At 37.5% G+C, this 26471-nt stretch overlaps 1 protein-coding gene and 1 non-coding gene across 3 annotated transcripts in view; one reads left to right on the forward strand and one right to left on the reverse strand.

Annotated features, from left to right (window-relative positions):
* The window catches only part of DNAH12 (dynein axonemal heavy chain 12), a 219043-nt gene that overhangs the window by 23693 nt on the left and 168879 nt on the right, over positions 1–26471 (forward strand). For both annotated transcript variants that reach the window (XM_086697846.1, XM_086697845.1), the window contains 11 exons: positions 250–408; positions 613–808; positions 4569–4757; positions 5543–5699; positions 6339–6430; positions 7323–7501; positions 11344–11479; positions 14674–14799; positions 16404–16538; positions 16887–17080; positions 17750–17993. In XM_086697846.1, coding sequence (XP_086553972.1) covers positions 250–408; positions 613–808; positions 4569–4757; positions 5543–5699; positions 6339–6430; positions 7323–7501; positions 11344–11479; positions 14674–14799; positions 16404–16538; positions 16887–17080; positions 17750–17993 — 1807 coding nt within the window. The remainder of the gene's footprint in view (positions 1–249; positions 409–612; positions 809–4568; positions 4758–5542; positions 5700–6338; positions 6431–7322; positions 7502–11343; positions 11480–14673; positions 14800–16403; positions 16539–16886; positions 17081–17749; positions 17994–26471) is intronic.
* On the reverse strand, positions 24974–25080 carry LOC147583579 (U6 spliceosomal RNA). The gene has a single exon (XR_015248654.1). It is a non-coding gene; the product is annotated as a U6 spliceosomal RNA (small nuclear RNA).

Raw genomic sequence — 26471 nt, forward strand, 5'->3', positions numbered from 1 at the left:
GAATGGTGAGATAATGACCTAAGCTGAAATCAAGAGTTGGGCGCCTAACCTACTGAGCCACCCAGGTGTGCCGATAATACACTTTCAAGATCTTGGTGCCTTTTTATTACATGCATAAAGCTTTGATCGCTGACCACATTTCCCAGTCTTCTTCTCGCTTTAATATTAATTCCATGTCATAACTATTATTTCCTAAAAGTTAGAGTATATTGTTTGAATTCTGCTTGATATGGTGTTTTGCTTTTCCAGAGGACTGGATTATTCTAAGCCTTGGCATTCTAGCTATGTGCAGACAAGAAGTCAAATATTAGCTAATTTGCACATTGTTCATCCAACTATGAAAATATTACTGGACCTTGGTTATACGACATTTTCCAATACGATTTTGCTAGATTTAACAGGAATTAGGTAAAAATCTCATATTTATTAACTAACATTTAAGATTTGAATATCTCATGCTTGAATCTTTATATTTTGACTGTAGACATTTTAAACTGATGAATCTTGAGAACTTTTCTTTAGATTAAAATTTTCTTACTTTTTTCAACAATTATGTATTAGGACCAATATTTATCACTTGCTTTAAATCATTTTTATACTTCTCATAAATAGAGCTAAAGGGCCAATTGATTGTGAATCACTAAAAAATGATCTGTCAATACAAGCTAGAAAGGCAGAAGAGAAGATAATGAACACATGGTATCCAAAGGTCATAAATCTTTTCACAAAGAAGGAGGCTCTAGAAGGCATCAGACCTGAAAAATGGGATGCATTTTATAACTGTGTTTCTACACTTATGTCAAATCAGGTAAATATATTTTATATATCTTAAATGATAATGCTATTATAATTAGTTTATCATTTTATTATATTTTAAGTTTTTATTTAAATTCTAGTTGGTTAACATACAATGTAATATTTAGTTTCAGGTGTATAATATAGTGATTCAACACTTCCATATAACACCCGGTGCTCATCACAAGTACATTCCTTAATCCCCATCACCTATTTCACCCATCCCCCACCCACATCCCCTCTGCTAACCATCATTTCTCTATAGTTAAGAGACTGTTTTTTGGTTTGCCTCTCTGTCTCTATATTTTTCCCCCTTTACTCATTTGTTTTGTTTCTTAAATTCCACATATGAGTGAAGTCATATGGTATCTGTCTTTCTCTGACTTACTTCACTTAGCATAATACTCTCTTGCTCCATCCATGTCATTGCAAATGGCAAGATGCATTCTCTTTTTTATGGCTGAATAATATTCCATTGCATGTCTATATACCATATCTTCTTTATCCATTCATCTATCATGTCTATATACCATATCTTCTTTATCCATTCATCTATCTGTGGACACTTGGGCTGCTTCCATAATTTGGCTATTGTACATAATGGTGCTATAAACTTTGGGGTGCATGTAACATTTGGAATTAGTAATTTTGTATTCTTTGGGTAAATACCTAGTAGTGCGATTGCCTAATTGTAGGGTAGTTCTATTTTTAACTTTTTAAACAAATTTTTATTTATTTATTTTATTGTTAACTTTTTGAGGAACCTCCATACTGTTTTCTAGAGTGGCTGCTCCAGTTTATATTGCCATCAACAATGCAAGAAAGTTCCCCTTTCTCCACATCCTCCCCAACACCTGTTGTTTCTTGTATTTTTGATTTTAGCCATTCTGACAGGTGGGAGATGGCATCTCATCGTGGTTTTGATTTGTGTTTCCCTGATGATGAGTGATGTTGAACATCTTTTCATGTGGGTGTTAGCCATCTGTGTATCTACTTTGGAAAAATGTCTATTTATGTCTTCCCATTTCTTAATTGGGTTATTCATTTTTTGGGTGCTAAATTTAAAACTGATGTTTTATTTTATTATTTTTTTAAGTATTTATTTCATTTTTGAGGGAAAGAGAGCACATAAGCGGGGAAGGGGCAGAGAGAGAAAGGGAGACAGAGAATCAAGCAGACTCCAGGCTCTGAGCTGTCAGTGTAGAGCCCGGCATGGGGCTCAAACTCACAAATTGTGAGATCATGACTTAAGGGGAAGTCAGATGCTTAACCAACTGAGCCACCCAGGTGCCCTTTAGTTTATTATTTTAAATAAAATTCTATTCAGACATAGTGCTAGGTAGTTATTTTGAAATAAGAAAAACATTTTTATCATAATTTTATTTAAATACGTTTAGCATAGGGGCGCCTGGGTGGCGCAGTTGGTTGAGCGTCCGACTTCAGCCAGGTCACGATCTCGCAGTCCGTGAGTTCGAGCCCCGCGTCAGGCTCTGGGCTGATGGCTCGGACCTGGAGCCTGTTTCCGATTCTGTGTCTCCCTCTCTCTCTGCCCCTCCCCCGTTCATGCTCTGTCTCTCTCTGTCCCAAAAAAATAAATAAACGTTAAAAAAAAAAATTTAATAAATACGTTTAGCATAAAAATGCTTCATTTCTGAAGCAAGATCTGAAGCAATCTAAAATGAAAGGAAATTCTAGAAGTATGTGTCAGTATTATGAGTGATAACTGGGCTCATGCTTAAAGGCTATCAACTAATTATCTATATCTTTATTGGAGAATATTAACAAAAAGGACTATCCCAGTAAACATTTTTTTGAACATATGAAATTTCAAGTTGATTGATTCTCATGTTTTTCTTAGTAAAATCTTGGTTTGAAATTGATCATCTTTTTTACAGTATTTATTTATTTATTTATTTTGAGAGAAAAAGAGAGAGAGAGAGTGTGTGTGTGTGTGTGTGTGTGTGTGTGTGTGTGTGTGTGTGTGAGTGGGGCTGGGGCAGAGAGAGGGGGAGAGAGAATCCTAAGCAGGTTCCATGCTGTCAGCACAGAGCCTGATTTGGGGGTTGATCTCACCACTGCAAGATCATGATCTGAGCTGATATCAAGAGTCAGACGCTTAACTGACTGGGCCACCCAGGTGCCCCTTGAATTGATCATCTTTAAAGAGAATATTAATTCTCTCCTCAAATTTTTACTCTTATAGAAATACAGTTCTACAAAAACAGTTCTGAATAAAACCTTTCCCTTTTGTAAAATATCCCCAAAGATTCCATGAATTTTGCAATGTATACTATTTAAAAGAAATTTTTATTTATTTTGAGAGAGAGAGCACACCAGTGAGAGAGGGGCAGAGAGAGAATCCCAAGCAGGCTCCACACTCAGAGCAGAGCCCGATTTAAGGCTCCATCCCAGGGGCGCCTGGGTGGCTCAGTTGGTTAATCGACCGACTTCAGCTCAGGTCACAATCTCGCGGTCCGTGAGTTCGAGCCCCGCATCGGGCTCTGGGCTGATGGCTCAGAGCCTGGAGCCTGCTTCCGATTCTGTGTCTCCCTCTCTCTCTGCCCCTCCCCCATTCATGCTCTGTCTCTCTCTGTCTCAAAAATAAATAAACATTAAAAAAAAAAAAAAAGGCTCCATCCCAGAACCATGAGATCATGACCATGACCTGAGCCAAAATCAAGAGTCAGACGCTTAACTGACTGAGCCATCCAGGTGCCCTGCAACACATCCTTAAAAGGACACGTTTAATATCTAGTATATAACTCTGTAATTAATATACATGATGTACTTTCTATCTTTATCCTCTTAAGAGGACTATGATTATTTGATAAGAAATAGAGATGAGGAACATTTTGAAGATCATTATATTTGTCCCCTTGGCTAAATTTCAAATAGTTGATTCTACATAAGAATGCATTATTCATAGTTTGGTAACTTATTGTGCACAATTTTAAAAAAATTTTTAATGTTTATTTATTTTTAAGAGAGAGAGAGAGAGCAAACAGTAGAGGGGCAGAGAGGGAGGGAGACACAGAATCTGAAGCAGGCTCCAGGCTCAAAGCTGTCAGCACAGAGCCCAACACAGGGCTTGAACTCATGAGCTGTGAGATCATGACCTGTTCTGAAGTCCGGTGCCACCCAGGTTCCCCTTATTGTGCATGTTTCTAATGTCCAGTGGCTTCACCCTCACCTGGTGATTTGCTGGAAATCCAACTCTCCAGGCTGGGGAGAAGCCCTAATTTGTAGTGTTTGCCAATTTCCTGGTGGAAATATTCCCACAGTGTAATTTTCAAGCATCCAAGGGTTTAGTAACTGGCTCACAAAATTCTTGAATATTTAACTATCAACCTTAGCAGCTTGCTTTAGCATACTAACTGTCCCTCACCTCACGTGCATGTCACCCCATGGCACCCTCATTCTCAGGTGTCGGGCCTCTCCTCCCCTTCATCTTCACTTTGTTTAGTTTTTCTGGAATGTTTTCTGTACCATGGAAAGAATTACTGAAGAATGTGGAAGATTCTGAGTTGCCATTTTAGGATTGTTGCTAGTCTATAAAAAAAAAAATCAAAGTTTGCATATATCATTCTACTTATTGTTTTAGACTACACTTAGTAAGAACATACTGTGCTGAATGAAGATAATTTTGAGGACTAAATGAATTGATAGAATGAATTAATTGTAGGTAATATCTCACTGATTTTGAACAAAAGGTTAAAAGGTTAAAGGTTGAATTTGTACTTTCTAAAGTAATGCTAATTTACGACATCATGCAGCTAAAGGATTTCTTAAAGAGAACTGTAGAAGGATTTGTGAAGCTCTTTGACCAAGAAGATCAATGTGGGCTGCCAGTATTTAAGATGGAACTGACATTTGATGATGATAAAATGGAATTTTATCCTACCTTTCAAGATTTGGAAGATGTTGTTTTGGGTTTGGTAGAGCGAATAACTGAAGCTCTGCAGGTATTTCGTCTTCCTTATCCATTGGGTTTCTTTATATGGGCCTCTTTCTGTATTTTATTATTTTATTTTAATTTTATTATTATTTTTTAATATTTATTTATTTGGGGGGAGAGTGCAAGCGAGGGAGGGGTAGAGAGAGGGCGCCATAGGATCCAAAGCAGGCTCTGCACTGACAGGCTGACAACAGCGACCCTGATGTGGGGCTCAAACTCATGAACCGCGAGATCATGACCTGAGCCGAAGTTGGACACTTCACCAACTGAGACGCCCAGGTGCCCCCTCTTTCAAAAATTTAAACTGAGTTGAAACTCTATAAAGTGGACGTGTACATAAAATGTTATAACTCTGTTTTATTTCCATCCTCCAAGTTATTTCAAGTTAGAAAGTGCTTTCTCTTTGGTAACATTTCCTGGATGGAAATGATGTTTTTCCTTCTTAGAACTTTTATTGTAGCTGTGAATTGGTATTTTTGTGCACATTTGATTCTCCCTGTGTAGTTGTGAGCTTCTTAAGGACAAGATCCACATCATGTTTGTTTTTTGTACATTCTAATATAATCACTTAGATATAGTTATTCAATAAATACTTGTTGAATGATAGAAAACTAACGCAAGTTTTTATATTAGATTAAAAATATACAACTCTAAATCATTATTTTTCATCAAGTTATCTTTTTTTGGACCGTTGAAATATGATAATAATGTTTAAAAATATAGTATAAGCTCTATGTATAGCCCAATTGCACAGATATTGGTTTCATAAATTGTCATTTTAATTTTTGTTAGAATGTCCAAACAGTTCCCTCTTGGCTCTCAGGAACTTCACCAGCTGTAAATCTGGACACAGAACTTCCTGAACATGTGTCACAATGGGCTGTTACTACACTGAAGGCAGCAGTACATCATAACTTAGAAGGTGCAAGAAAACATTATGAGACATATGGTATATATGACATATATTATTTTATCGTAAAATAATACCATTTTTATTTTTACTAGAAATTGGTCAGATATTTGGTTGTCTTGGGCTGTCATGAAAGAGCAGGAAGAACCAGAAGTGAGCACAGGCATGGCTTTTGGCAGAATCACAGATCCAACCCAACCTAAGAAACTTGAATTGTGTTGTCAAGTCTAATGGGTGAATGTTAACTGGAACAGGGTGATGAAGCAAAAAGATAGAGAGAAGAGATGTTGGAATAAGGAGAAAGCTAAATCAAGAGTTAAATCAAGATAATTTCGAAGAATAGTTTGGAAGAGACTGCAGCTCAGTTTTATAGTCTCCTCAAGTATGTATGGGGTCAGGATTGTTACTTGACATTCTGTTAATCAAAACTTTCTATTAACTGGCTTAACAGTACCTCTATATTATTGTAAGATCGTTAGCATACACTATTATCTTTATTTTAAAATGTCATGTTTAACCTGGTTTGCTTGTTAGGTCTATTTGATTAATGTATGTTAATTCTCTATTAATAATATTTAATTGAATAGTCTACTCATTTCCCTGACCATATCAACAAAACACTTTATCTTTTTGAATGGGTCTTATTGTTGAGATTTAAATTAGGTTATTAATTTTCAGTTGAAAAATATAATTGGCTTCTTGATGGATCTGCGGTTGAGCTGATAGAGACTTTCCAAGCAGAAGATCATACTTTTGATGAATACACAGAAGTAAGTGGTAATTCTGTTTTTCATGAGTGTCTTTGAATTTCTGTTTTAAAATTAGGGTGAATTTTTTTCCCTGTAAAGTAAATGCTTCAATTGAAGTTAATAGAATCTCTCATTCAGAACATCATTATAGTAAATTCATAGGTTCATTTCATAATTTATTATTTTATTTTATTTTAGAGAGAGAGAGAAAGTGGGGGAGAGGGGCAGAGGGAGAGAGAGAGATTCTTAAGCAGGCTCCATGCTCAGTGCTGAGCCTCACATGGGGCTCAATCCCGCGACCCTGGGATCATGACGTGAGCCAAAATCAGGAGTCCGATGCTCAACCAACTGAGCCACCCAGGCTCTCCTCACCCCATAATTTCTTTAGTCATTCATTAACTCATTCATTGCTTCAACAAAAATCTCTTCATCACATTCAGACACCTAGCAAGGTTTTGGTGATGTTAAGATAAATAATACACGCACGTTATCCTCAGGAGCTTATATTTGGCCTGGAAGTCAGACATAGGAATAACAACCATGATATGTACAGATAGGTGCTGGAATGGAGATGTGAACAAGGTGTTGTGGAAGCACAGAAGAGGGAGTGGTTGCATCTGCTTCGGAATATTGGTGACAGTTTCTTGAAGAAGTGAAAAGTGAGCCAGGCTTTGAAGGAGATGTTTATAGGTACAGAGGAACTGTAGCATGACCAAGATAGGTGAAGAATAGGTAACATAGGAATGTAGTACACAGCAAATTTAGAAGATGAAGTTGGAAATGTAAGTGGGAGCCATGTGGGAAAAATTTTAGGGTATCTTTGCTCAACAATTTGTACTTTGTTTTGAAGGTTTCTAGCTGTGCAAGTAATATACTTGGATCTGATTTTTAAATCCTTTTTTATTTTTTTAAGTTTATAGGAAGATTTCTCAGTCTCGCCTCAGAAATAATGCTTTTGCCTCAGTGGGTTCATTTCCCTATGGTGCGTTTGGATTGTGAAGATTTGAAGACGGGTCTAACAAACAAAGCAAAAGCCTTTGCAAACATATTATTAAATGACATAGCTTCAAAACATAGAAAAGAAAATGAAAGGTAAGTAGAATTAATTGCTAAACTTGGAATTATAGGGTTAAAAGAAATATTTTGCTAATAATAACTCTTGTTTAAAAGATTAGGGGGTGCCTGGATGGCTTATTCAGAAGAGCATGTGACTCTTGATCTTGGGGTTGTGAGTTTGAGACCCACACTGGGTGTAGAGATTACTAAAAAATAAGTAAGTAAATAAACTTAAAAAAAGTAAAAACAAATTTTTAAATGTTTGTTTATTTTTGGGACAGAGCCAGACAGAGTGCTAGTGGGGGAGGGGCAGAGAGAGAGAAGGAGACACAGAATCCAAAACAGACTCCAGGCTCAGAGCTGTCAGCACAGAGCCCGATGCGGGGCTCAAATCCATGAACTGTGAAACCATGACCTGAGCCGAAGTCGGATGCCCAACCGACTGAGCCATCCAGGTGCCCCAATTTAAAAAAAATTTTTTAAAAGATTAAAATATAAGTTCTTACAATTTTTTCTTCACAGCTGCCTCCTAAGGACTTTCCCTTGTAGTCCCATTGGTCTGGTTTTTGTTTGTTTAATGTGGTTTGAGAATTGTTTTGAGGAAACACAGGATTTTTTTTTTTTTTAAGAAACTGAAATAAACTAGTGTTTGGATACAGGCTGCATGAAAACAGAAAGACTATAAACTTTCAATGATATTGGGAAGATCTTGGATTGTTCCTGACCCCAATATTGTGGTCTTACCTAACTTATTTTTGTCATCTGTAAAATAGAGACAGCAATACCTACTTTGCAGAGTGGTTGTAAAATTAGATTCATAAACTAGTGGCTTGCTAGTTGGATATGTCATGCAGACACTTTTTCCTTGTCTCATGCTGGGTTTCATTTTTTTAAACGTATTTTAATGTTTATTTATTTTTGAGAGAGAGAGAGAGAGAGAGAGAGAGAGAGAGAGAGAACAGGGGAGGAGCAGAGAGAGAGGAAGATACAGAATCTGAAGCAGGCTCTAGGCTCCAAGCTGTCAGCACAGAGCTTGACGTGGGTCTCGAACTCATAAACTGCGAGATCATGACCTGAGCCCAAGTCAGACACTTAACTGACTGTGCCACCCTGGCACCCATGTTTAAACACATTTTAGAAATTTATTTTATTTTATTTTTTATTTTTATTTTTAAAAAAAATTTTTTAACGTTTATTTATTATTGAGAGACAGACACAGAGCGTGAGCAGGGGAGGCGTAGAGAGAAGGGGAGACACAGAATCCGAAGCAGGCTCCAGTCTCCGAGCTGTCAGCACAGAGCCTGATGCGGGGCTCGAACTCACAAACCGTGAGATCATGACCTGAGCTGAAAGTGGATGCTTAACCAACTGAGCCACCCAGGAGCCCTGTATTTTATTTTATTTTTTGAGAGAGAGAGCAGGGGAGGAGCAGAGAGAGATGGGGACAGAGGATCTGAAGTGGGCTCCCCACTGACAGCAGTGAGCCCCATGTGGTGGTTGAACTCAAGAACTGCAAGATTATGACCTGAGCCGAAGTCAGATTCTCAACTGACTGAGCCATCCAGGTGCCCCTGTCTAAACACATTTTGAGGGGCGCCTGGGTGGCGCGGTCGGTTAAGCGTCCAACTTCAGCCAGGTCACGATCTCGCGGTCCGTGAGTTCGAGCCCCGCGTCAGGCTCTGGGCTGATGGCTCAGAGCCTGGAGCCTGTTTCTGATTCTGTGTCTCCCTCTCTCTCTGCCCCTCCCCCGTTCATGCTCTGTCTCTCTCTGTCCCAAAAACAAATAAACGTTGAAAAAAAAAATTTTTAAACACATTTTGAATTAGCTGTCAACATTTCAAAATGTTGACACACACACACGCACCCACACACAATCCAGATCTTTTACTTTTCTTGAAAAGGTGGGAAGACTGTGCCTTGTTGGGCCTGCAGTGGTAGGTGGAACTGAGAAGCAGTTTCCATTTTATATGGAATGTGTCCTTTGGTTTGTTCACCCACTGCTGAATCAACTCATCATCCAACTCATTTAATTCATCTGTTACCTGCCTGTCTCCAAAAGAATCTTAGTTTGTAACTTCTGTAAGGACTAAAACTAATACATGTAAAGCACCTAGCACAGTGCCTGGGACATGGCATTCAATCAATGTTAGCTAGTATGTTTATTTTCCCAGAAGCAATGTGAGAAAATCATGTGCTTTAGAGTCAGAAAGATCTAGATTTGAATCCTGGCTCTGTAATGAACTAGTTCTATAACTCCAGGCAAGTTAGTTAATTTCCCTGAGCCTCAGTTTTCTGCTGTGCCAGCTGTGAAAAATAATACTTTCCCTGAAGGACTAATGTTAGGATCACAGATTACATTTTTTTAAATGTTTATTTTTGAGAGAGAGAGAGTGAGCATGAGGGGGCAAAGGGGAGGGGCAGAGAGAGAGGGAGACAGAGAATCTGAAGTGGGCTTTGTGCTGACAGCAGAGAGCCCAATGCAGGGCTTGAACTCACAAACCATGGAATCATGACCTGAGCTCAAGTTGGATGCTTAACTGACTGAGCCACCCAGGAACCTCCACAGATTATGTTTGTAAAGCATCTGGCACTGTGCTTGGTGTAGAATAATCACCCAATGAAGGGAGCCATCACATCAATAAATATTTTTAAGTAAACAAAAAGTATATGCCTGTCAGGGACACCTGGGTGGCTTAGTCAGTCAGTTAAGTGTCTGTCTCAGTTTCAGGTAGGTCTGGATCTCACAGTTCGTGGGCTGGAGCCCTGCCTTGGGCTTCTCTGTCTCCCTCTCTCTCTGCCCCTTCCCTGCTCTATCTCAAAAATAAATAAATAAATAAATAAATAAATAAATAAATAAATAAACTTAAAATTTGACTGTCAAAAAGTGAAGTATTGTCAGGCATGCTTTGTACAAAAGTATACTACACAAAAAGATATCAACAATGGCAAAGCATTCGTTTCTAACAATCCCATGGAATAAGAGCCACAACAATGCCTTAATCAAAAAATGATTTATGTTTAACATAACATTTTTTGGTATTTATTTTTGTGGTATCTGTGACTTTTCTGGAAAATTCTGTCACTTCCAACAAAATAACTGTATATTATTATAAACCCATGACATAAGAGCAGCTGAAAATTTGTCCAGTTTTCTCTATCTAGTTCATTCTTTCATTCTTTTCCATTTAAATTCCCTACTTGAGATAGATAACATCAAAAGGAGGAATGTGTGCCACTAGGTACAATTTATTAAATAAATAATCATTAAAGAACGCTTTTCTTACTCACTGTTTAGTTTAGCATCTGTTTGGGCCAATCATTTGCTCTCATTTTGTCTGCCTTTGTCTTTTGTGGTACTGTCTCTCCCAAAGGGACACAGATTCTGCTCTAGCAAGGTGAAAGTGCCTTCGTAGGATCACCTGTCTTTTTGGCATTGTCCACTTTGTTGCATCCCTCCTAAATTTTTGAAAATCAAGAATGACATATTAAGCCCTACGTGATCTAATTACTGCTCACCTCTCCAGCTTCATAATGTCCCCTTCTTTGTATTCACATTGGCCTGCTTACCATCCTAAGTACACTCTACATCACACTGCTTAGCTGGATGTTCAAGAGAGTTGAAGAGATCCATAGAAAATTTTTTTCTAATATACCATAATTTCTACATAAAAACGTTATGTCAATTTCATAGATTTTTGTAGATGTATGATGTATACCAAGTTACATCAGCTAAGTTGTCCTTAAATGTTTCAAGACGTCTTAGTAATTTAATATTTTGAGGCTATCACGGTTCATATTTTGTAATATTTATAACACATATATCAAATATGATATAGCATTAATTACTGTAACCATAGTAAAGCAGAGCATTTTGTCAGTATCTGCAGTGATTTTGAAGCAATTAAAGAGCATGCATTAAAAGCCCCTGAGACAACAGAAGAGATGATGGATCTGATATCTTATGTAGAAAAAGCCCGGACTATAGGGATTCAAGAGTTGATTTTACGGATCAAGGTAAGAATCTTTTAATTACAATATTTTATTTATTTATTTATTTATTTATTTATTTATTTATTTATTTATTTTATTTTAATGTTTATTTATTTATTTATTTATTTTTTTTTTTTAACGTTTATTTATTATTTTTGGGACAGAGAGAGACAGAGCATGAACGGGGGAGGGGCAGAGAGAGAGGGAGACACAGAATCGGAAACAGGCTCCAGGCTCTGAGCCATCAGCCCAGAGCCCGACGCGGGGCTCAAACTCACGGACCGCGAGATCGTGACCTGGCTGAAGTCGGACGCTTAACCGACTGCGCCACCCAGGCGCCCTTAATGTTTATTTTTAAGAGAGATAGAGTATGGGGGTGGGGTGGGCAGAGAGAGAGGGAGACACAGAATCCGAAGCAGGCTCCGGGCTCTCAGCTGTCAGCACAGAGCCTGATGCAGGGTTTGAACCCACCGACTGTGAGATTGTGACCTGAGCTAAAGTTGGACACTTAACCAACTGAACTACCCAGGCACCCCTCTAGTTGTGTTTTCTTAGGCTCCTCTGGGCTCTGATAGTTTCTCAGATTTGTTTTGTTTTGTTTTGCTCTTTAATGGCCTTGACAGTGTTGAGAAGTACAGGTCAGGTATATCATAGGATGGCCCTCTGTTGGAATTCATCTGATGTTTTTCTCTTGACTAGACTGAGGTAGTGGGCTTTTGGAAAGAGAATCACAAAGGTTAAGTGTACACACATCATCACATCCTATCAAGGGTACATATTATCAACATGACTTATCACTATTAATGTTGACCTTGACCACTAGTCTTAAGTAGTGTTTATCAAGTCTCTCCACTCTTTTCTCCCCCTTTCTGTGATGTCCTCTCTGGAAGGAAGTCACTATATGCAACCCACACTTCAGAATTGGGGAGTTATGCTCTCCTCCTTTACCATGGAGTAGCTACATAATTTATTTGGATTTCTTCTGCATGAGAGATTTGTCTGCTTTTCCACTTATTAATTTATTCAATTACTTATTCATATCACTATGAACTAAGGGATATTTATTTTCTACTTAGGGCTATAATATAAATTTATTGTTATGTATACCTTAATATCTATTGCTAAATTTTTTCTTAATTTTTGAGGTTTCTTTTTTCTTTAAAAACTTTAGCTTCAAAAATGTTACATATGTTTTATTTCCCTTCTTTATCTTAATAGTTGAGATTCTTTTGGGATGTCTACATAAACCATCATATAAATTGCAAATAATGAGAGTTTTGGTTCTATCCTCATAAACATTACACATTTCCAAAATCTTGTTTATTTTCTTTGCTATGATGGACTGACTAGGACTCTAGTACAGTAATCACTTGATCCCAACCTCAAAGGGGGAGCTTTCAATATTTCACTATTAAGTATGACATTTGGTGTGTGTGTGTTTCTTTAATAGGTACCTTTATCGGATTAGTATACGCTCTTCTATTAGGTGCTATTTATTTGTTTATTTTGAGCTCCCCCCCTTTTTAAAAAAAAATGAGGTATAGTTGACACACAATGTCACATCAGTTTCAAGTTTACAACGTAGTGATTCGACAACTCTGTACCTTATGCTGTGCTCACAAATGTAGTTACCATATTTGCACAATACAGCACTATTACAATACCATTGACTATATTCCCTATTCTGTACCTTTTATCTCCGTAACGTATTCATTCCATAACTAGAGGCTGTACCTTTCAGGTTTTTTTTTTTTATATTATAAATGGATGTTGAATTTTATCAAATCCTTTCTTTTTTGCATCTATGCTTTTTCTCCTTTAATCTATTAATATAGTTAATTGCATAGATGAAGTTTTGAAAGTTATATTTCTACATGCAATATAATATGCATTGTACACATTATATACATATTATATACATATATACTATATATGTCATACCAAAAACTTGTAAATTAGATCTTTGAGTCTGTATTTTAATTCTTTTTTTTCAATATATGAAATTTATTGTCAAATTGGTTTCCATACAACACCCAGTGCTCATCCCAAAAGGTGCCCTCCTCAATATGTATTTTAATTCTTAAAAATTACAGCACTGCAGATGAATCAATGAAAGCGATAGGAGGTAAAGGTCCTCAATTTATCCATTCATGTCAATCTACTGGTTTAAAGGTTATTTTTCCCCTTTGCAAAGAGGAAAAATATGTAAGAAAAACATGTACTTACTATGGGAAACAGGATCTGACTTTCACCCCAAACTCTTCCTGGACAATTGCTGTATGTCAGTGGTAGGCGAGAAAGGTGATAATGTCATTGAAGATACAAAACAAAACAAAACAAAAGATGCTAAAATCTATGTCACCAAAGACTCAAAAATAAATACATAATAATAAAAAATATAAAATTCATTTAAAAAATTTAAGTCTTTATTTTTTGAGAGAGAGAGAGAGAGAGAGGGAGGGAGTTTGAGTGGGGGAGGAACAGAGAGAGGAGACACAGAATCTGAAGCAGGCTCCAGGCTCTGAGCTGTCAGCACAGAGTCCAACATGGGGCTCAAACCCACGAACCATGAGATCATGACCTGAGCTGAAGTCAGACGCTTCACCAACTGAGCCACTCAGGCACCCCAAAAATACAAAATTCTTTGAAATCAAAAGTTGAAAGTGTCAAACAAAAGCTGCATATTTGATCACCTTTTTCAGTCATGCACAAGGAGGACCAAGAGTACCTTTATGGTTAGTCAACTTCAAGATGAAACCTTTAGAGGCACCTGGGTGGCTCAGTTGGTGAAGTGTCTGACTTCAGCTCAGGTCATGATCTCACAATTGGTGGTTTCGAGCCCCGCATTGGGCTCTGTGCTGACAGCTCAGAGCCTGGAGCCTGCTTCGGATTCTGTGCCTCCCTCTCTCTCTGCCCCTCCCCCATTCACGCAGTCTTTCTCTCTTTCAAAAATATATAAACATTAAAAAATTTTTTTAAAGATAAAACCTTTAAAATGCTTTATTTCCAGCATAGAAGTCCACAGCTGTGTGGTGTGAAGCAAGTAAATAATCCTACAGCTACTGAAATACCCATGTGATTTGGGTCATATGAAATATCAGTTAATAATCTGAGTCAAATTGAAATTTGAAAGAGTATTAGAAATTGTTGGTTCTTTTCTTTTCCCTAATGCGTTTATTTCCTATATGGTGTATTATACCTGGAGTTTTCTTTTGTAGGAATCCAAACGCCGAATGAGTTACTTTTTAGATGTTTTCCTATTTCCTCCAGAAGACTTAGCTTTAAATTCAACTGTCCTTATGTGGCCTTGGAAAATTAATCCCATCTTTGATGAAAATGATGAGGTGAATATATTTTTCAGTATGTACTTTTGTATTCTGACGTTTTAAGCACATTTTTTTAATCTACCTTTAAAAAGTAACTTCGTGTATCAATATGAGTTTGGGGCCAGCAACGTTTATGGTCCTGCAGGCTTAGGACAGGATGTTAGGCTTAATACAGGGTCTGGTAAGAAGTGGGACTGACATTAAAGAGGTCAGAACTACTTGACAGCAGCTACCATGTCCCTCTGGCCTCACTGTAGCTCCAGGCACTCCATCCCTTTGCCTGGAAGGAAAGAGCTGCTTGTTAGTGACTGAGGACGACAGACTAGGGAGACATTTGGGTTCCCCAACTCTGGACCAAGGAAGCATTTTTCAGGTTTGTAATGGCCTGGAACTCTTCCAGTTGGCCTCAGTCAGATTGGGCCTATGCTGAGTCTGTGGTTCGGCTCTTGGCGATTCTTGGGCCAAGAGTTTAAATACAGTCCCAGGTATGAGCTGTGGCAGATACAGGGCTGAAACCTTCCCCGCTTGCTGTCCTCTGCTCACAGCACCGCCATCCCAACTAGCATTTCTGCAGTTCCTCTTTTGCCATGACTGTCCAAAACCAACACCTGCCCAGTGCCATGATGCTGAGGGCGGATGGTGGGTTGGGGCCACAGTTGCCATTTCTGCTGTCGAGATTTCAGAGTCCATCATTCTGTTTCGGATGAGAGGTCCTGGGAGATGATTAGACAGCTGGAAACATCGACCCGACTATTATTGTGTAAAAACTGTGCATAATTCTCAATGTATATTTATAAATTTCTATTTTTTATAACTTTGGGAGACTTCTTGGAGGGAAAAAGTAGTAAGCAGAGCCAGATTAACAATGTGATTTATGAGCTCTAAAGGTCATATATAAAAGGTCCTAATAAAAACTTTGCAAATGAAACAGAAAAAAAAAAAGAGGTCAGAACTGTTGTAAGTTGATAATAATAATAGTAAACACTGCCTTAAGTTCTTTGCATTTAGTAACTCATTTAATACTCGCAAAAATCCCAGGTGTTCCTAATTCCCCATTTCATAGATGAGAAAAATGAGTCTCAGAGAAGTTAAGTAACTTGCCCAGTATCAGACTGAGTATACTTTAGATTTTGGAAAAGTTCTAGTGTAAAGCAGTCTCTCCTATGGTGGGAAGTGAGATGGTATAGTAATAAAAAGCATGGACTTCAGTCAGATAAACCCAAGTTCTAATGCAGATCTTGACTTTTATGACTTTGTGACGTTGGGCATACCTCTTGATTTCTATAAGTCTAAATGTCTTCATCTCTGAAGTAATAAGAATAATAACAATAACTGTGCTAATATAAGTAACGTGTTGAATAGTTCTTGACACACGGGATCTATCTGTTAAATAAAGTATCTAATTAATATGTAAGAATTGTTACCATCACTTCAGAAAGCTAGGGAAAATTTTCTGTGTGGTTTATTATTATTTGCATTTTTATACTGGTCGGTGTTTCATTCTTGTACTCATTTTTACTTCTGTGGTGGTTTTTATTACTACAAAAAGCGTTCAGATTTCTGATTTGATAAATTTCCTTTGTAACAAAATAATTAACCTGATTAAATTGTCTCTTAAAAAGCTTATTGAGAATGCAAAACATGAAAAAGAAAATGAGCTGATAGCCAAGAGAGAGAAACTGATTTTGGAAATAGAAAAGGAATCACGCCGCATGGAAGAGTTTACAGAATTTGCGGAACTGGACCGCATGCAACAGGTGTGATGAACACAGAAGACGGTAGCTATGACAAGCTTGTAGATTAATACACGACATGTTTGCATACACTTAAAAACATGAAAAACATATGCTTACTCTGGCAAACAAGGTCTGACTCTTAGGCCTGAGCTGGTACTATTCATGTATCTTTCTTGTGACTTAGTTTTCTATCTGTAAAATAGACAGACCCATACATTTTGCTCTGTACTCTATACCATAGTTCTGTTGTGAAATTGATATTTAAAGCCTTAATATAAATGCAAGAACACAGCCCATGCAGTGTCATATAATCTTATTTTAATAACGTTACTTGGATATTTCTTGAGATAAACAATTATTTGCTTTCAGTATGTGACAGATGTAAGGCAACTACAGAAACGTATTCAGGAGTCTGAAGAAGCAGTTCAGTTTATTAATAAGGAAGAGGAACTTTTCAAATGGGAACTGACAAAATATCCTGAACTGGATAAATTAAAAGTGAACATTGAGCCCTATCAGAAGTTTTTTAATTTTGTTCTCAAGTGGCAGCGAACAGAAAAACGGTAATTTTTGTTAGTGTAATAAAAATTAAGCAAATCTGGGGCACCTGGGTGGCTCAGTCGGTTGTGCTGACAGCTCAGAGCCTGGAGCCTGCTTTGGATTCTGTGTCTCCCTCTCTCTCTGCCCCTCCCCTGCTAGTACTCTCTCGAAAGTAAATAAACATTTTTTTAAAAATTAAGCAAATGATATGGAAGGACTTGTAAAATGTTGCAGTGATATTTGATGTTGTTGTTGGTTAAGTGTTTGAAAGTAGGACATATTCATCCATTTGAAAGAGAACCAAGTGTCACACAGAAGTGTCAACCATTGCTAAGGTAGCACCTACCCTTACCAATATAATATGTAAAGTGTCACTTGGGTTTTCCAGAACTGATTCACTTTTTTATGCAATTAATGAATTTGACTAATATTTTTGGAGTCAAATCTGCATTTTATTTGGCTACCCTTAGTCATCCATTTACAGTCTGATAGGTATTGTAGCACATGCAGCGTGGCTGAGATGATGGTGTTAATCTTGTCTTTCTACAATCAGCTCTACTTGTGTGATTAAGAAAAACGTAACTTCTCTTGCCCACAGTTGTTTCTCTTATGAGAGTCGAGCCTAAAGAATATCTAAGTCCCCCTTTACACTCCAGACATTTCTGAGTTTAGTATTTTTTCTTTCAATCCAGGTGGATGGATGGAGGCTTTTTGGACCTCAATGGAGAAAACATGGAAGCTGATGTAGATGAATTTTCCCGAGAAGTTTTTAAGACACTGAAATTTTTCCAAATGAAGCATAAGAAAGAATTGCAAGAAAAAAGAAAGGCAGCAAAACAGCGGTCTCTGGGAGAGGACAAGCTGGAAGAAGAACCGAAAGAGAATCCTACTATTATTATGTGCTCCACAGTAATGGAGCAGATTAAAGTTTTTAAGGTATGAACACATTTAATGACATTTTAGAAAGTCCTGGCCAGAGCTGTTCACATCATCCAGTGCTAATGAAGAGACATAGAATGATTTGGAAAGCAAAACCAAAGCTGAATCTGGAAAACTTGATCTATTACTAATCTATTAGATCTATTACTTGATCTATTACTAAATCCATGCTTCATCTTCCCCAATAGTCATTGAAAGCAATCCTTTCATAGAACTATGTGTGGCAAATAGAAAAGACTAGAATGACTAACTACAATGATATAAAGAGGGTAAAAAATTACTAGAGCAGACCAGTCAGCCTATCTAAGGGCAACAGCACAGGATACCAGTTAGTTGGGGGAGTTTTAAAGTCATACCACTTATGTTTGTATCACAATTTCACACTTGCTAGTAGCATATCTTAGGCAAGGTATTTAGCCTCCCGTGCTTCAAGTTGTGTTTTTAAAAAAATGTTTATTTATTTATTTTGAAGGCAGGGGGCAAGGGGCAGAGAGAGAGAGAAGGAGAGAGGGGAGAGAGGGAGAGAGAAAGAATCCCAAGCAGGCTCCACATACCCAACAAAGAGCCCAGTGTAGGGCTCTCACCCACAAACTGTGAGATCATGACCTGAGCCAAAATCTAGAGGTGGACGCTTAATTGACTGAGCCACCCAGGCACCCCTCAAGTCATTTTTAATGAAGAAATACTAACAGTTTTTGTGACAGTTAATAAGGCCTCCAGCTTCCCTAGGCAGTAGTGGCCGGGTTCCAGAGGTGGTGCCATTTCCATTGTCAATGCAGTGGAAACTTGGATGGGATTTTAAGCATTGTTTGTGTCTGTATCTAGCACTCTCAGAGATTCCATGAGCTGCCTGGATTTTTTTTAAAGAAACTACTTAAAATCGTTTTCAATATTTAATATATTTATGTGGCTTAAAAAATAGAGATATATCCGAAGAGTCTCCTTCCCATGTTTCTACCTGTATAACTCAGGTTATCAATGTTACTACTTTCGTGTATACACTTGCGTTTTGTTACACATACAACCGTATAAACATATGTTCTTATTCTTCCATCTTTTTACATAAAATACAGTGTCCTATATGTATTATTTTCCCTCTTTGTTTTGATTACTTTATCTTAGAGACCTTTCCTCATCACATACAAACTTTTTCTTTTTTTTGTTACACCTATATAGTGTTATATACTGGTATAAGATTTCATGTGTGTGCAAGTATGACTAAAAAGCAAATTCTGGAAGAGTAAATGCCAGAATAAAATCTATAGTCAAATAACCTTACATAGGGGCTATCCCAGTTTAAACTCTCACCACCCTCAACAAGAGAATATCATCAAACTTGAGTTTTTGCTAATATAAGAGAATTTTTATTTCTCTTATTATGTAAAGCGTTAAGCATATTTTTATATATTTAAGAATGTTTTGTATTTCTTTGTGAAATGTTTGGTCTTATCATTGTCTATTTGTCTATTGAATTATTGATCTTTTTCTTACTGATTTCTAGGATATAATATATATAGATATTATTTATACATTAATATTGATTATATTAATATTTCTAAGACACATTAATTTCCCAGGGTATTATATTGTAAGTATATATATATGTAATTCACATATATTAAAGACATTAGGCTTTTTCTATGTATGATGTATTTCGCAAATATTTATTATTTGTTTTTTGACTTTATTTATCATGTATCTTGCCTTGCAGAAGCCTTTTTATTTGAATTTAGATTTATTGTTCCTGAAGTAAATGGAAAAGGAAGGTTTTTTATTTTTATGTAGTCATCATTCTATTCCTTTTTTATTTTTATTTTTTTATTAAGTAATTTCTATGCCCAAAATGGAGCTTGAACCCATGACCTTGAGATCAAAAGTCGCATGCCCCAATGACTGAGCCAGCCAGGTCCCCCATTCTTTTCCTTTGTCTACTGAATTTTAAATTATAGCTAGAAATGCTTTCCTCATTCCAAGATAATGTTTTCTTCTAGTACTTCCATAGTTTATTATTTGCTAACATTTTATTGAGGGTTTTTGGGGTTAAATTCAGGAGAGATGTTGGTCTTAACATTTTTGTAATGTCTTTGCCAGGTTTCAGTATCAGGATTATGATGTCCTTATGAAAGAAATTGGAGAGTTTTATGTTCTCTATTTTCTGAAAGAGTTTTCTATAAAATTGGTATTAATTATTTCTTAAATATTTTAGAGGCACATTCACCAGTGAAGTCATTGGATTTTCTTGTGGGAAAGGTTTTGAAAAGGATTCAATTTCTTTAATAGATATAGGGATATTCAGATTTGTATTTAATTTTGTGTCAATTTTGATAAGTTGTATTTTCCAAAGAACTTTTCCATTTCTTCTAAGTTGTTGAATTTGTTACTATAAAGTTGCTCATAATATTTTTATTATCTTTTTAATGTCTGAAGAATCTGTATGGATAATTCCCTTTTCATTCCAATTCCAAATATTGTTAATTAATTTAAAAATTTTTTTTCATTTTATTTTATTAAAATTTTTTTTCAAATATTTTAAATTTAATTTTTTTAAAATTTTTTAACGTTTATTTATTTTTGAGACAGAGAGAGACACAGCATGAACGGGGGAGGGGCAGAGAGAGAGGGAGACACAGAATTGGAAGCAGGCTCCAGGCCATCAGCCCAGAGCCCGATGCAGGGCTCGAACTCGCGGACCGTGAGATCGTGTGACCTGAGCTGAAGTCGGACACTTAACCGACTGAGCCACCCAGGCGCCCCTAAATTTGATTTTTTTTTTTAAATTTACGTCCAAGTTAGTTAGCATATATACAACAATGATTTCAGGAGTAGATTCCTTAATGCTCCTTACCCATTTAGCCCATCCCCCCTCCTACAACCCCTCCACTAACCCTCTGTTTGTTCTCCATATTTATGAGTCTCTTCTGTTTTGTCCCCTCCCTGTTTTTATATTATTTTCATTTCCTTTCCCTTATGTTCATCTGTTTTGTCCCTTAAAGTCCTCATATGAGTGAAGTCATATGATTTTTGTCTTTCTCTGACCAACTAATTTCACTTAGCATAATACCCCCCAGTTCCATCCACATAGTTGCGAATGGCAAGATTTCATTCTTTTAGATTGCTGAGTAATACTCCATTGTATACATATACCACATCTTCTATATCCATCCATCCATCAATGGACATTTGGGCTCTTTCCATATGTTGGCTATTGTCAATAGTGCTGCTATAAACATTGGGGTACATGTGCCCCTTTGAAACAGCACACTTGTATCCCTTGGATAAATACCTAGTAGTGCAATTGCTGGGTCATAAGCTACTTCTATTTTTAATTTTTTGAGGAACTTCCATACTGTTTTCCAGAGTGGCTGCACCAGTTTGCATTCCCACCAGCAGTGCAAAAGAGATCCTCTTTCTCCACATCCTCACCAACATCTGTTGTTGCCTGAGTTGTTAATGTTAGCCATTCTGACAGGTGTGAGGTGGTATCTCCTTGTGGTTTTGATTTGTATTTCCCAGAGGATGAGTGATGTTGAGCATTTTTTCATGTGTCAGTTGGCCATCTGGATGTCTTCTTTGGAGAAGCAGCTATTCATGTCTTTTGCTCATTTCTTCACTGGATTATTTATTTTTGGGGTGTTGAGTTTGAGAAGTTCTTGATAGATTTTGGATACTAACCCTTTATCTGATATGTTATTTGCAAATATCTTCTCCCATTCTGTTGGTTGCCTTTCAGTTTTGCTGATTGTTTCCTTTGCTGTGCAGAAGCTTTTTATTTTGATGAGGTCCCAATAGTTCATTTTTGCTTTTGTTCCCCTTGCCTCTGGAGACGGGTTGAGTAAGAAGTTGCTGTGGCCAAGGTCAAAGAGGTTGTTGCCTGCTTTCTCCTCAAGGCTTTTGATGGCTTCCTGTCTTATGGTTAGGTCTTTCATCCATTTTGAGTTTATTTTTGTGTGTGGTGTAAGAAAGTGGTCTAGGATCATTTTTCTGCATGTCGCTGTCCAGTTTTCCCAGCACTATTTGCTGAAGAGACTGTTTTTATTCCATTAGATATTCTTCCTGGTTTGTCAAAGATTAGTTGGCCATATGTTTGTGGGTCCATTTCTGAGTTCTGTTTTCTGTTCCATTAATCTGAGTGTTCTTGTGGCAGTGCTATACTGTCTTGATGATTACAGCTTTGTAATACAGCTTGGAGTCCTCCAAATGTTGTTAATTTAAATTTTCTCTCTTTTTTTTTCCTAATTTGCCTAGTAAGGAACTTATTTACAGTTCATTGTTCACATTTAGCTTATATGATCCTTTTAAAATTTATCCTCATGATATTCTCATTTCTTTTCTTTTTTCTTTTTTTTAAGTTTATTTAAATATTTTGAGAGAGAGAGAGAGAGTGAGTTTATTTAAATATTTTGGTGTGTGACAAGAGGAGGGGCAGAGAGACAGGGAGAGATAGAGAATCCCAAGCAAGCTCTGTGCTGTCAGTGTGGAGCCCAACTTGGGGCTTGAACTCACAAACTGCAAGATCATGACCTGAGAAGAAACCAAGAGTTGGATGCTTGACAGACTGAGCCACCCAGGCACCCCTCTCCTTTCTTTTCTTATCACCACCGTCACATCATCATCATCTCTATCACCGTGGCATAGTGTCATCATCTCTGGAAGTCATCTTGAGATGGAAGATAAATAAACTTTCCCATATCACTAGTAGCATCACTATATTTTTCCTTGCTATTTTTTCTTACTCTTCCCAGCCTCTTAATGTTGGAAGTTCTTAGGGCTCAGTCATTGGTCCTTTTCTCTATCTACCTTAACTCTCTTGATGATCTCATCAGTCTCATCAAAAATATAGATGAGTTTATACATGATTATATGCTGGCAACTCCCAGATCTTTAACTGGTATCCCAGACTTCTCTAGCCAGTCCCAAGATTCATATATACAACCTCCTACTTGTAACCTTTCCTTGGATATCTAACTACGTGGCAAACTCAAAATTCACTCTCCCATTGCCATCGCCCTGGTCCACGTTAAATCATCTTTTACATGGATTTCTACAAAAAGGTCCTAATGGGTTTCCCTGTGTCTACCTTTGCCCCTGCCTTCATCCCATCGTCTGTTAAAAATAGAGCAACTAGAAAAATTAAGTCAGATCATGTTACTCCTCTCGTCAAAGTTCTGCAAAGCCTTCGTGTTTTACTCAGATAAAAAGTTTACATAGCACTCCATAATCTGGCTCCTCTTTATCCCTCTAACTTCACTTGAACTTTTCTTTATCTCTCTGACCTTGCCTCCACCTTCTCTTGCCCCTCACAGCGGGTGCCCCAGCCATACTGCCCCCCATTCTCATTTCTTAAGCCCTCCTGCCTGAGGGCCTGTGCTTCAGCTATTACCCCTGCCTACTGTTCTCTTCACTTACATATGCTCTTGTCTCATATCCTCCCCTCCTAAAATCTTTGTTCCAATTATCACCATATCCAGGAAGCCTTCCCTGAGCATCTTGCTTGATACCCCCACTGGTTCTGATTCTTATCCTGCTCTAATTTCCCTATTTTCTGTATCATTTATTACCCCTTAACATACCATATAGTTAAATCGTTATTGAGATATAAATAACATATAGCATTGTATTAGGTTCAGGAGTACAACATAATGATTTGATATTTGTATACATTGCAAAATGATCACCACAATAAGTCTAGTTGACATCCATTACCACACATAATGGCAAGATTTTTTTCTCGTGGTAAGAACTTTTAAAATCTACTCTTAGCAACTTTCAAATATACAGTATGGTACTATAGTCACCATGCTGTACGTTGTATCCCCAGAGCGTATTTACTTTATCACTGGAAGTTTGTACAAAGGATATTTGTTTAGGGGCGCCTGGGTGGCGCAGTCGGTTAAGCGTCCGACTTCAGCCAGGTTACGATCTCGCGGTCCGGGAGTTCGAGCCCCGCGTCAGGCTCTGGGCTGATGGCTCGGAGCCTGGAGCCTGTTTCCAATTCTGTGTCTCCCTCTCTCTCTGCCCCTCCCCCGTTCATGCTCTGTCTCTCTCTGGCCCAAAAATAAATAAACGTTGAAAAAAAAAAAGGATATTTGTTTAATTTATTGATATATCATAATCACTAACAATGATGTAGATACTAAACAGTGTAGATGCTAAATAAGTATTTGTAAATGAATATAGAAAGTCAATAAGGAATTTCATATATGTACTTTTTGTTAATTCCTTCTAATCCTATTTTCCTTATATTCTTTCATCATGAGAGTTTTTAGGACCCTACTCCTACTATTACATGGAGTTAATATTTTTTCCCTTTTAAAATATGGACGCCTGGGTGGCTCAGTGGGTTAAGCATCCAACTCTTAATCTCGGCTCAGGTCACCATCTCACGGTTGGTGAGCTCACAAGGTCAAGCTCCTTGTGAGGCTCTATGCTGACAGTGCGAAGCCTGCTTGGGATTCTCTCATCTCCCTCTCTCTGCCCCTCTCCTGCTCATGCTCTCTCTCTCTCTCTCTCAAAATAAATAAGTAAAATTTAATAAAATAAACTCCACAGCAAAGGACTGTGATAGTTGATGATTACATATTTACTGGTAAATGGCAAAATCACAGAATAAAGACCGTGTAATGATTTGGTGGTGTTGTTCACTGTTGTATCTCCATGACTATAACTGAGCCTGACATATGCTAGGTCATTAAGACTTGTTGAGTATAGAGTTTGTTTCCTCTCCAGCCTCCTACTGAGGTACTGTCCATGCAGGCTGCCTATTCTACACTCAGCTCCTTCCAGTCTCTCACCTTCTGTGAGAGGATAAGGAATTATTATTATTATTATTATTATTATTATTATTATTATTATTTGATATGGAATGCTTCAGGGTGCCTGGCTGGCTCAGTTGGAAGAGCACAGAACTCTTGATCTCGGGGTCATGAGTTCAAGACATATGTTGGGTGTAGAGATTTACTAAATAAATAAATAACTTAAAAAATATGGAACACTGCACAAATTTGCATGTCATCCGTGCACAGGGGCCGTGCTAATCTGCTCTGTATCGTTCCAGTTTTAGTATATGTGCTGCCGAAGTGAGCACGATAATGATTTTTTCTTTCTTTTTTTCTTTTTTTTTTAAAAAATGTTTATTTTTAAGAGAGAGAGACAGAGTGCTAGCAGGGGGGGAGGGGGGGGTGGGCAGAGAGAGAAGGAGACACAGAATCCAAAGCAGAGGCTCCAGGTTCTGAGCTGTGAGTACAGAGCCTGATGTGAGACTTGAACTCCCGAGCTGTGAGATCGAGGTTGGACGCCTAACTGACTGAGGCACCCAGGTGCTCAATAATGAATTTTTAATAAAGCTAAATTTATTCACTTTGAGAGTATGTCCTTTCTATTTCATAGGTGTTAAAAATTCATTTATTTAACAAATACTTATTGAGCACCTGTTATGTTATACCAAGTTCCAATGAATGCTGGGGAATATAATGGTAAGCAAAAACACATGATGGTGATAAAAAATGGAAAGTCAAAAACAAAGTCCTTACTAATCAAAATGAAAAGTTGGATAATATGGGTGCCTTAGTTGGTTAAGCATCGGGCTTCAGCTCAGGTCATGACCTCCTGGTTGGTGAGTTTGAGCCCTGCATTGTGCTCTCAACTGACAGTGTGGAGCCCTCTTCAGATCCTCTGTCTCCTTCTCTCTCTGCACTTCCCCTGCTCTCCCTCTCTCAAAAGTAAATAAACATTTAAAAAAAGGAAAAGTTGGATAATCTATGATCTTCCAATTTAAAAAATTACCTAATTAAATTATTATTTGCAAAAAAATGTAGACATGACTGTCATACAAATATAAAAATAAACATGTGTCGGGCACCTTGGTGGCTCAGTCGGTTAAGCGTCTGACTTCGGCTCAGGTCTTGATCTCACAGTCTGTGAGTTCGAGGCCCGCATTGGGCTGCTGACAGGTCAGAGCCTGGGGCCTGCTTTGGATTCTGTGTTTCCCTCTCTCTCTGCCCCTCCCCCACGCATACTCTGTCTCTGTCTCTCTTAAAAACAAACACTAAAAAAATTTAGAAAAATAAACGTGTCAAATATTTTATTCTATTTATTAATTAATGAGAGAACTAGTTAGGTGGTAAGTCTGGTTCAAAGAGCATTTCAGGAGCTGAGTATTTGTGGGCAATTTAGTAAAGGAATGTTAAAAAAAGATTGCTAGTATTGATATAAAGCTGGTTAATGTCATACAGAATAAACCAAATAAACATATTTGGACTTACCTTTTTTTCAGATAGAATTATTTGCACCTCTACTGGACAAAAAAATGCAAGTTATAATTTTACAATGTCTGGGACTTTGAATAATAAACAATGAGTTGAACATAATACAGTCTTTAGTTACATTTTTCTCAGGTGGCCCTGTACCTGAGATGGCATTGAAAGGACACACCACCTACCTTTTTTTTTTTTTTTTTTTGCTCCCCCTCATCACACA

Source organism: Puma concolor, chromosome A2 (genome assembly GCF_028749965.1).
Source record: "Puma concolor isolate L17-30 chromosome A2, mPumCon1.1.hap2, whole genome shotgun sequence".
NCBI classification, from domain to species: Eukaryota; Metazoa; Chordata; class Mammalia; order Carnivora; family Felidae; genus Puma; species Puma concolor.